Source organism: Lactuca serriola, chromosome 6, assembly GCF_051521515.1.
Source record: "Lactuca serriola cultivar US96UC23 chromosome 6, Lser_US96UC23_V15, whole genome shotgun sequence".
NCBI lineage: Eukaryota > Viridiplantae > Streptophyta > Magnoliopsida > Asterales > Asteraceae > Lactuca > Lactuca serriola.
Window position 1 is genome coordinate 161,704,919 of NC_136413.1, and position 12,124 is coordinate 161,717,042.

The following is a 12,124-nucleotide window of genomic DNA, read 5'->3' on the forward strand; positions in this document are numbered from 1 at the left end:
TTATTTATACTCAAAGGTTTGAGGCCATATGGGATTAGTATTATTCTTGTGTTTCACTTTGCATGTTTTGACTTCCAGAATTATTGAGTTTATTAAGAAAAAATGAATTATTCAAACGGGCCACAGTCGTTCATATGTTGGAAGTAGATATGAATGACGACTGTCGTGAATTGGTGTGTGGATTGTCTAAAAGAGTATTAGACATAAGCAAATGTTTGCTGCAACGTTCATGAGTGCTTATGAATATGATTTGAGCATTGGATTAAACCCACGCTCACTTGGATCACTCCATGAATTGTATCACGAGTGATTGGTGAGATGATAACATCTTATATTCTTGAAACCGAGATGTGTGAGTTGTATCTTGCGAATCGGTTGCACATTGATAATATGTAAACGCACTAGTAACTTGGTGTTATAAAACATATTGTTGTGTGTGATTCGGTGCATGAGTGCAAGCGAGCATTGTATCAAAGTTTATCCGTTCCTTTTATCCAAAGAAGGATAAAAGCGATATCTTTGGGCCCCTCGATGATTTAGTGATGACAAACGTAAATGCTCGGCCGGGCTAGGGCTAATTTGATTTGTTCAATTAGTCAGTCGTCATAAATCGGGAATCAAGATACAGTACAAAGAGAATGATTTGAAATCATATCTCATATGATATATAGAATGGAGGAATATATGATCCCCTATCTAAGGACACGCGTATCTAATAGGATCAGAGTTGACAGCGGCTTTGGAAAGCTACGATTGCAGATCAGGATCTGAAGTCATACGCATAATAGTTATTAGACTTATCCAAGTGGGAGACTGTTGGATTAGTGTCTAAGTCCATAACTATTTTGGTATGTACTTGACCCGATGGTGCATGGTCCTTTTGGGTTGTCTTCACCAAAGCAACTTGATAGGATGAATTATGGAGAGAAAGGATTAAATATGATTTATTAATATATTATGGGAATAATATATTAAAGGAGAAATCATATTGTTTAATTAATATTAGTCAATAATTAATTGGTAATTAGTTTTGTGACTAAAAGAGATTAATTAAACTTAAGGGACTGGAATTGTAATTATAAGATAATTGCAATTTGGGCCATGGATTGTCTTAAATCAAGAGGTGAACGAATTCTTATGGGAAACCCATAAGGAAATCGTCCAAGGGCTTGATTAAAGGAGTCTATGAGTTGCTTAGGGCTTAAGCAACAAAATTAGAGTTTCCTTGTTAGATAACCCTAATAGCCTCACTATATATAGAACCCTTAAGGCTCAAAAACACGGGGAACTTCTTTTCTAGGGTTAGAACACGTTTTGGGCAGCCTCTAACCTCTCTCCTCTTCATCCTCTTGCTTATGGTGTTTGTGAGCCATTAGAGGAGTGACACTTATGACTCTAAGCCTTCCAAAGTCAATTCAAGGAGGATTTGGGATTGTTATTGCTACATAACAATCAAGGTAACATTATAAACCTATTCTAATATCTAATATGATTACTTGTATGCTATAATTAGGGTTTATAGTCTTGGATTCAAAGCATGTACAATAGAGAAACCTAGATCTAAGCATTAGGGTTTATATGAGCACATAGGATGTCTTATGACCAAAACCCATCACGATATTACATAATGTTCCATTGGAACTTTGTTATTCGAAAAAGTCATGGTAATAAAATTTCAAATTCAAGGTACACTCCTTGAACACTTCTATTGCGTTAAAGTTTCCAACTCAAATGTAAATTTAACTTTAGCTTTCAGTCCATATTCTCTAAATATATTTCACTTTAGGTTTTAAGACTGTTTCCAATTTAGATTAACTAATATTTAATATTGATTATATATATATATATATATATATATATATATATATATATATATATATACACACACACACATTGAGTTTTCAAACCTAAAAATCACAACACTTTAAACAATTTCACTAGAAAAAATGATTTTTTTTTTATTTTTTTTAATTTCAACGATTTTGTATAAAAAAACTGTGATTTTTAGGTGTGTAAATTAAAAAAAATAGATATATCAGAGTATTTTTTATATATTTTTTGGGTTTCTAGGATTTTTTGAGTTTATGTGTTTTCCATTAAATACACACACACACACACACACACACATATATATATATATATATATATATATATATATATGTATGTATGTATGTATTTAATGGAAAACACATAAACTCAAAAAATCCTAGAAACCCAAAAAATATATAAAAAAATACTCTGATATATCTATTTTTTTAATTTACACACCTAAAAATCACAGTTTTTTTTATACAAAATCGTTGAAATTAAAAAAAAATTAAAATATATATATATATATATATATATATATATATATATATATATATATATATATATATATATATATAACCCGTGAACATCACAATTGTAAAATTAAAAATTAAAATATATATATATATATATATATATATATATATATATATATATATATATATATATATATATATATATAACCCGTGAACATCACAAGTGTAAAAAAAAAATAATTAATCAATTATTTCGAATAAATTACTTTAAATAAATTATTAATTAAAATATTTTTTTAGTTATATAAAATTATAATCTTTGGTTTGAATAAATACATGAAATTATATCACCTTATAATATATATTAATTTTATTTTTTATTCCAATGTTATTAATTTAATGTAATTTAAGTTTGAAATTTGAAATAAAAAATAAATTATCAATTATCAATTTATTCATTTATTAGAATTGGAATATATAAATAAATATCAAAATTAACTAAAAAACAATACTGATAAATCATTTATTTAATCTTAATATTGATGGTTTTAGACCAAAAAAAGGCATTGTCTATTTAACCTTTAATTATAGGTTGTAACGAGTGTGATTACATAATGCAATTTGTCAAACAAAAAGAATATAATATTTTTTCAGCATTTTTCATACAAATAAAATACAACAAGTTTACAATAAAATAATATTATCGGTCATATGTTAAATTTTTGACGAAATCAATAAAAGTTTACCACTTTAACAATAGTTTTAACATCTAAATGGTTTTCTAAAAGATAGTATTACATTTTAATTAAATTAAGTGTGATATGTTTATGAGATTATTCTATTATAATTTCTTTTTAAAATTGAAAATTACATAGAATGTTTTTGTAAGGACTAATCTGACATGGAGTTATGATAGTGATGAGTATCGGAACCGACCCAGTCTGAACCGGAACCGGCCCAAGAACCGATCTTGGTGGAAAATAGGAACTGAACCGGACTGTTGGTTCTACCGGTTCTTGTCGTGTCTTCAATGTTGAACCGGTCCTCGAGAAATAGCAATATATGGTTTCGGTTTTTGCCGATTTTATCGGTTCTTACAGGTTTCCAGTTCCAAAAATCCGTAAAAATATCGTCCCGATCCCGACCCGATCAGTTCTATCCGGTACCAGTTCCGGCCGGTTCCCCGGTCCCAATGCTCATCCCTAGTTGACGAGTATAACGTTTAAAATGCAAGGGAGCATTATTGACAAAAGAGAGACAAGGGGGCGATGTGTAAAATCTAAAATCAGAGCAAACGGGCGGGAAAACATTGAACAGCCAAAATCTCAAAACCCTAACTCTCATATCATTTTCGCGCCTCACTGCTCGGCTCATCTCTGCAAATTCTTACAAGTCGATGACGGAAAAAACTTTCCAGCGTTTCTCGATCTGAAATCAAGTTCGTTAATCCTTCACAATCAACAAACCCTAATTTTGCCGACACGCTGAATTGTAGATCTGAACAGTTACAATGGAAAGTCGGCTGGTGCTATCACACGCGCCTGGTGAAGCTATTACCGAGCTTAGCACTGCCGACGCTGAGTTAGTGAGCAGATCATGGAATTTGTTCGCTATTCTGCTATCCATAGGGCGTTCAGTTCCTTCGATTGAATTAGCATCTCGATGCAGTTATCTTGACGTATCACCGGAATTCATCGAATTCGTTTGCTCTATACCTAACTCCCCCCTCTCGTTGACGGGTGATGGTTTGGTTACGGTTTCTTCTGCTGTTTGTATAGGTTTACAGCGGTTTTTGCTGAATTCAGGTCGAGTTTTTAAGATTTCGATTCCTTGGGAGATGAAGACTCGGGACTTTGAGCGCAAGAGAGCTTGGGAAGATTTTGAATTGACGTGTTCTCGAAAGCGAAGAAGATCGCGGCCTAATATTTCAGGTAATAAAAATACGATCTATTTAAGAGGAAAACCGATGTAATTTTTTCTTGATTTATGTTGTTAATGCTTTTAAAAATGGTGCATTATGCAACAGAGAAAGCTGATCAGCCGGATTTGTCGATGTCTGTTGGGATTTCAAATGCCTTTGAAAAGGTACTTCGTTTGTCTTTATACTTGTTAGATTTAAACTGTTTTTGAAGTGATCTTCAGGGCGTGCTATGAATAATCGTATCTATTTATCATGAAAAGCATCAAAATAGTTTATGTTGATGTATTTCATTAAATATTGATTGTAGATCCTAGTATATGCCTGTAAATTTTAACACTTTGGTACCTTTTTGATTTGAAATCGAACTTCCTATTTGCTTATTTTAATGCAAAATTTGAAAGTTTCCAGTTCATGATTTTTACACCACTCGAACTCTCCTTTTTATCCAAATTAGTTGACTTTAGGCAGTATCCAATTGCTTATAATTTTTTGTTTTGATAACAGCAATACGCCAATGGTGATGACCATACCTCAAGGAGTCTAATCATAACTAATGACAATACACCAGTTGAAGGTACATTTAATATGTCATCACTCATCAACTTTGATGCTGAACCCTTAACTTATGAATTAAACGACTGTAAACATGAAGATGAAAAGGAGTCGACTACAGTTTTGAGCATGAAAGAGCTTGCAATCCAGAATAATTTCCTCAATGGTTACATTTGTTTCCCTAGCCCTATTAAAAGGCCATCAAGAAAGCGTAAAGAATCTCTTCAGTTGCAATCATCATCTCATCCAACTGAAAGACCAATGACACGTTCATTGACCAAAAGGCATAGTAAAGCATCTTGCCAAGAAGATAAAAACAAGAAGGTAATCTCACTGGTGAAAACTTGGATTGAAAATTCAACAGAAAAACAAACACTTGTGATGGAAAGAGAACACAAATGTACCTTAGATTCTTCAATCCATGAAGTAAACATTGAAAACGTGCCAAATAATATTGTTCATGAAATCATGATCCCTGAGCTCAATTCTGGAAACATAAACACTATGAACTGCAATGACATGGCGCCTTGTTCTGACAATAAGGAAAAGGTAGTTTGCCAAGACGTTGAAGAACAGAAGATAGTTTCACTAACAGATGCTGAAAAACTATGCATTAATGAAGCTCAAATGGATGATGTAAAAGAGGAAGAAAAACCAATTTGTGAAAGAGAAGAGTTAGTTTGTTCACAAGATACCGAAAACAATCTCCATGACAACAAACAATTGACAGTTGTTCCAAAGGATGCAAATTTGTCAGTGCCAACAGTCTCCATAACAACAAACAATGGAAATGACGTCAGTGCCCCTACTGAGCAGAAGAATAGTAAAAAAGACAAGAAGTCAGCTCTCATGAAGCAGAAGTTAAAGCCATCTGGAGAACAGAAGATAGAAATTACTCGGAAACAGGAAAACATAAAAGAAAATAAGGAAAAGTGTAATGCCACTTCTGTCAAAGTGAGTTTTAGTAATCATGGTTTTAGCCTGATGATAAATTTAATTTATAAGCTAAAGCTTTTTGGGTGCTTTATTTTCAGGGAAATTTGGAGCCAAGAGAAGTGCCAGTGTTTGATTCTTTTATTGTAGAGGAAGAAGAAGGTTCAGGTAATGAAAAGCAATAATGAATACTGAATTTAAAATTACAAGCTTAAAAGACTTTCATTTCATGTGAGAATTTACTTTTTCTTTTCTCTCCCCTTATGAAATACATAGGTGGTTATGGCACAGTCTACAAGGCACGAAGCAAAAAAGATGGAACAACATTTGCTGTTAAAAGTAAGGAGCTGAATGTTATTTATCTGCTTAATCTGTTAACTTAATATTTCTAGAAGCAATGCTGACCTGGAATTGTTGCATAACATTTTTGCAGATCCTCATGAAAATGCTAACAGAAACCATGTTTATAATGAATTAAAAATGCTGGAGAGATTCGGGTAAGGATGTTTAATAAATATCACTCAAAACAATCTTCTCTGTTTCTGTTACTGATACATAATCCAATTATATTTCAGGGGTAAGAATTTTGTAATTAAATACGAAGGCTCATTCAAAAGTGGCAATTCCCATTGTCTTGTTCTTGAGCATGTTGCCCATGATAGGCCTGAGGTGTTCTTTTATTCCTACCTTCATTTTTTTTTCTTATTAAGGCAATGTTTCTATTTCTTGCATTTAACTCTTGTTAATATCATTAAGCTTTCTTTTTTGTTAGGTCTTGAAGAGAGAAATAGATGTTCAACAACTTCGGTGGTATGGCTACTGTTTATTCAGAGCACTTTCTAGTCTTCATAAACAGGTAACTATTTTAATTTTTAAGCAAAGAAAATTTTCCCATATAAAAAATAATTATATTTCCGATTTTGTCCTCAGGGAGTAGTTCACAGAGACGTTAAACCTGGAAATTTCCTTTTCTCACTCAAGGCCTCCAAAGGCTATCTCATAGATTTCAACCTCGCAACTGTAAGTTATTATTCTTTGATAAAACATTCTTTAATAATATGATATTTAATTATTAACCAATACATAAAATGTTTTTTTAACAGGATTTGCATCAGAAATTCGGATCCACAGGTGAGCTTCATTTTCCGTTCTCTCTAATAATTTATTTTTTTTAACTTCATTTGAGAAAATTTACCGATTTAAATTCTCTTTTTTCCTTTTTTCACAGAAAAATCCAAGTCGAATAATGATGCAAGTTTTGGTCTTCCTCCTACAAAGACTAGAAAATACACAAGCTCCAAAGCTTTAGAACCAGTGACACACATAAAAAAGAAGAGTGATCAAATAAAGATGAAAAGCCAAGGTGCAGATGGTTCTGGAATAACCTCTACAAAAGACGCAACAAGCAACAGAATTCCATCAGCAGAAAGGCTTAGGGAGCCTATTCCCTCCACACAGAGAAAAGAACTTCTCAATTTAGTACACGAAGCATTACAGGGTCCAGATCATCAACCAATAACTTCAAAAAGAAAACGCGTTGCAGCCCCTCCAACAAAATCAGATAACAAAAAGCTTATATATCTCACTCCAATGCCACTGCAATCCACCGGAATCGCGGTTTCCGGTGCTGGATTACTTAAAAACAAACAACGGAAAGAAGGTCCATGCGTTGGCACAAAAGGTTTCAGAGCCCCAGAGGTAGCTCCTTATACCCTAAATGCATTTAATGCATCGGCTATCTGTCATCTGTAAATGTTTACAGATGAGATTCTGATAAAAGATTTTGAAACATTGTTTAGGTATTGTTCAAATCGATGTACCAAGGGCCTAAAATTGACGTATGGTCTGCTGGAGTTACTTTGCTTTATTTGATCATTGGAAGAACTCCGTTTGGTGGTGACCCTGATCAGTGAGTATCTTGAGATCTTCATTCTCTGCAAAACTCCATGTTTTCTTTTTGTTAAGTTTGTAAAATTTTGGAATTTTTTTAAACAGGAATATAAAAGAGATTGCAAAGTTAAGGGGAAGTGAAGATTTGTGGGAAGTGGCAAAGTTGCATGACCGTGAATCATCATTTCCACCGGTATGATATAAATAAGGGCTTTTTTTATATTTTGAATTAAATGCAAGGACCAAATCTGTAAAGTGTGATATGTTTTGTGTTGCAGGAACTGTATCAGTTGAAGTCATTGCCATCTGTAGAGCTACGAGAATGGTGTAAACAGAATACGAGACGCCCGGATTTCTTAATTCCAAAATCACTTATTGATCTTGTTGATAAGTGTTTGATGGTGAACCCACGAGCAAGAATAAGTGCAGAAGAAGCTCTAAGGCATGAGTTTTTCATGCCATGCTTCAAGGACATTGAAAAGCACAGGCTGCTCAGGCAAAAGCCTTCTCAGCCTCTGACTTTTGAAGGTCTTTCGTGAGAGACTTATATTCTCTTTGTTATATCATCATAACGTTAGGTTTTCTTAGGTCTTGCAAAAAAAAAGCATAGTTTTTGCAGTAAATCTAGAAGGGACTCTACTCTTAACATGTTGAATTTCTTGAACCAAATGATTGTTAATATGAAACTTGACAGTTGACATAGGTATTTTGGTGTGTGTTTATTTCTTTAAATTATATTACATTAATTTTTTTAATAAAATTGTTTTAGATGAATTTGAAATCAAAACTTCAACATTTTATCAGGGTTTAAACTATATTACATGCATGCAGCAGTCACGGGCCAAGCTCTGGCTATAGACATGCTGATACACCAAAAATATGATGGCCGACACCTAAGCTGCTCACTTGCCATTTGAACAACTAACCTAAAAAAAGTATGCCACATAAAGCAAAATAAGTCTTCATCGGTTCATAAATTTGATAGTATTAAGTTATAAGCAAAAACCGCTACATAGATATTAAATCAAAATTACTTATACAAGCATATATATTCAAGTTTTTTCATAAGACCCAAAAAAGGAAATCTAATCCAAGCATTCATCTCTATCCCTAAATAATAACATATTTTTAATTTCAAAACAAATTGGGGGTGTCACATAGTATATCCGTAAAAGTGAAAACGTCCACGGTCCATCCTTTTATAGTTTTATATATAGGGGCTTGCAATGTCTTAAAAATTGGTTTGTCAACTGTTGGTATACATTTGAGAGCTGTGTGTTGGCTTTCCAGTCGTGTATACTCTAGATACCATGATTGTTCAAATTACTCAATTTGCTTTGAAAATGAATGAGTTGTTTTTTATGGGGCTAAATGAAATCCAACTAAGTCTGAATGGTTTTTTTATCCGTTCCATTATATTGTTTCAATCTGGTTTTTGAGAAACTGTTCGGCTCAATTGGTCTAAAAGTTGACATAAAACCGTTCGCTGTTGAACCGTTCTCATCTAGTGGCAAGACTATTTTATGGGAAGGTGGGTCACTTGACCCACCTAAAATTAAAATGTTTATAACAAGTTTTATACAAAAAATATTTAGGACCTACCTTAAAGATTTTGAAGGACTTAGATTAATGTGTTTAGTAAAAAATGAAAGGAAAAGAAAGATATAAACTATAGACAATAAAAGACATATCGTAAGTGAGATTAAGGGGTTTCATATCGACTCTAAGAAAAAAAAATAGTTAAGTGTTTTCTATTATAAATAAATGCTTATTCTTTCACATTTGTACAACATAAGTTTGCTCATGTCTTGTTTAGACCGACTAACTCTAAGTATAAGTTGCTTTAGTAAAAAGAAGGAATGACTAATTTGGGCTTAGTCATTTCAACACCACTTTTTATACATGCTAATACTGTTATTTTTCTGGGTGAGCCATTCTAGTTGAGCCTAATTTTTTTTAACCGACCCGATTAAACTCGGTTGGTGAACCACATGGTATACTATTCTAGACTCGCCACTGCTTTCACCCTCGGTTCTAAAGAAACTGAGAAAACATTCTATTCCATTGATTATTGATCTTACTGCGTACAAGCATTAAAGAGATCCTTATAAACAGGATCAGATAAACTAGCTAAAAAAAGGCTAAAGATAAACATGGGAATAAACTAAACAATACATGATTATCTTAATGGAATACTCTAGATGTGTAAAATAGTTCCATTACTCCCCCTCAAGATGGAGCATGAAGATTACGAATGCCCAACTTGTCCGATAGAAATTTGAGACGATTTGATCCAAGTGGTTTGGTCAATAAATCAGCTAATTGGTCTTGAGTCTTGATTTTGACAAGTGCAATATCCTTAGACTAAACTCGTTCCTTAACAAAGTAACAGTCCATTTCCACGTGCTTTGTACGTTCGTGGAAAACAGGATTGTGTGCAATGTGACGAGCAGATTCATTATCACACAAAAGGGGAGTGGGTTTGTCCAAAACAATGTCGAAATCAGCCAACAACCAACGAATCCAGAGTATTTCACTAACCGTGACAGCCATTGCACGGTATTCTGCTTCAGCGGAGGAGCGTGAAACAACAGATTGTTTCTTAGATTTCCAAGAGATTGGAGCACCCCCTAAGATCAACAAATAGTCTGTCCGTGATCTCTGTGAGAAGGGGCATCCCAACCGATCAGAGTCAATGTAGGCAGTGAGCTTAACGTCTCCTTCCTTTGGTAAAAGTATGCCTTTCCCCAAGGTGTTTTTCAGATATCGAAGTACTCGCATGGCTGCATCGCAATGGTTTTGACGAGGATCAGAAACAAACTGACTAAGCACGTTCACTATGTAAGTTATGTCGGGCCTAGTGGCTTGGAGATAGAGAAGCCTACCAACAAGGCGTCGATAGGTGCTTGCATCTACCTTGTCAGCATCATCTCCTTTATCGAGCTTCAAATTTTGTTCCATAGGAAACCGACTAGGCCAACAGCCAAGCATGCAAGAATTTTCGAGCACATCAATGGTGTATTTACGTTGACTGAGTACTAGCCCTTCATTTGTGCGAGCTACTTCAATTCCCAAGAAGTATTTCAAAGTTCCAAGGTCTTTAATACTAAAATTCTTGTCAAGGCATGACTTCGTATCTTCTATCTTCTTTCTATCATTCCCCATAATGATAACATTGTCAACATAGATGAGTGCTGCCACAAAGATATCTCCGTCTTTGCAGCATGAGACTGTCGAAAAGCAAGATCTTGAAGGGTAGCAGTGAATTTGTGATACCAGTTTCGCGAGGCTTGTTTTAGGCCGTATAAGGAATTCTTTAGCTTACATACATGTGTCTCATTATCTTTTCTGAAGACTTGTGGTATTTTCATATAAATGTCTTCATCGAGACCGCCATGCAGAAATGCATTGTTGACATCTAATTGGGATATGATCCAGTCACGCTTGACAACTATGGTAAGCAAAACACGAACAATGACGAGTTTAGCAACTGGGGCCAACGTGTCATGAAAGTCGACTCCTTCCATTTGTGTGTAACCTTTTGCCACAAGGCGTCATTTGTATCGTTCCACCTCTCCATTCGGCTTATACTTCACTTTGTACACTCACTTAGAGTCTATAGCTCTCTTGTCTTTTGGCAGACTCGTAAGTTCCCAAGTGTTGTTTTGCTCAAGGGCTTCAATTTCCTTCTGCATTGCCTCTTTCCATCGTTTGTCTCGAACTGCTTGATGAAAAAATTTAGGCTCATTGTGGGTGACGATGGCAGCTAAAAAGGATTTGTGAGATTTAGAATTTTTTTTTATAAGAGAGATAATTGGTAAGAGGATGTACCGTAAAGGCGACTCGATCAATGACGGGTTGCAGATGATTTATCGAAGGGGGAAGCTGCACTTCATAGTCTTTGTAACGGGTGGGTTGTGACCTATTTCTGGTTTCTCTTTTCTGATCGGTCCTGCTGGTTTCACTGGCGGCGTGATGGTTCGTTGGTACAGAATTATCTTCAACTTTGCCAGAGACATCATTTACAACACTCGTCGTATGTTGGTTGTGGTCAGAATGACTTGTGGGGCTGTTGTCGTCGATAAAACTGTCATGCATGGTAGTCTCGGATGATGAGTTTTGATCAGGGGGTGTGGTGATCTTATCAGCAAAGCGAAAAAGATCTTCACTGTCAGCTAGTGGTTGCATGTTTCCATGCATATGTTTCATGGGAAACTTGTTTTCACAGAATCTTACGTCCCTTGATACCACTAACTTCTTGGTTTCCATGTCATAAATTTTATAACCTTTTATCCCTTGAGGGTACCCAAGGAATATTCCTGGTTTGCTCGTGGTTCAAAATTTTCTCCCCTAGTGTCGGTGTTGCGATATTATGCCAAGCAGACACGCATATGATCATAATTTGGTGACTCATTGAAAAGAAGCTCATAGAGAATGAGACCACGGAGTACCTTGGAGGGGAGTCGATTTATGACATAGGTGACAGTCAATATGCACTCACCCCAAAAGGTTTTCAACAGGTTTACTTGAAATAAAAGGGCAC

The 12,124-nt window shown here is 34.6% G+C and overlaps 1 protein-coding gene across 1 annotated transcript; it reads left to right on the top strand.

The window, feature by feature from the left end:
- The first annotated feature begins 3,593 nt into the window (after positions 1-3,593).
- Positions 3,594-8,287, top strand: LOC145057207 (Protein kinase superfamily protein). The gene is made up of 15 exons (XM_079004987.1): positions 3,594-4,216; positions 4,312-4,370; positions 4,711-4,780; positions 4,859-5,712; positions 5,793-5,859; positions 5,968-6,030; positions 6,125-6,188; positions 6,267-6,360; positions 6,464-6,547; positions 6,622-6,711; positions 6,795-6,822; positions 6,920-7,389; positions 7,491-7,600; positions 7,687-7,774; positions 7,860-8,287. Exons 1-15 carry the CDS (start codon positions 3,796-3,798, stop codon positions 8,118-8,120), a joined length of 2,823 nt encoding a protein of 940 aa, XP_078861113.1. The 5' UTR covers positions 3,594-3,795; the 3' UTR covers positions 8,121-8,287.
- Positions 8,288-12,124: the final 3,837 nt, after the last annotated feature.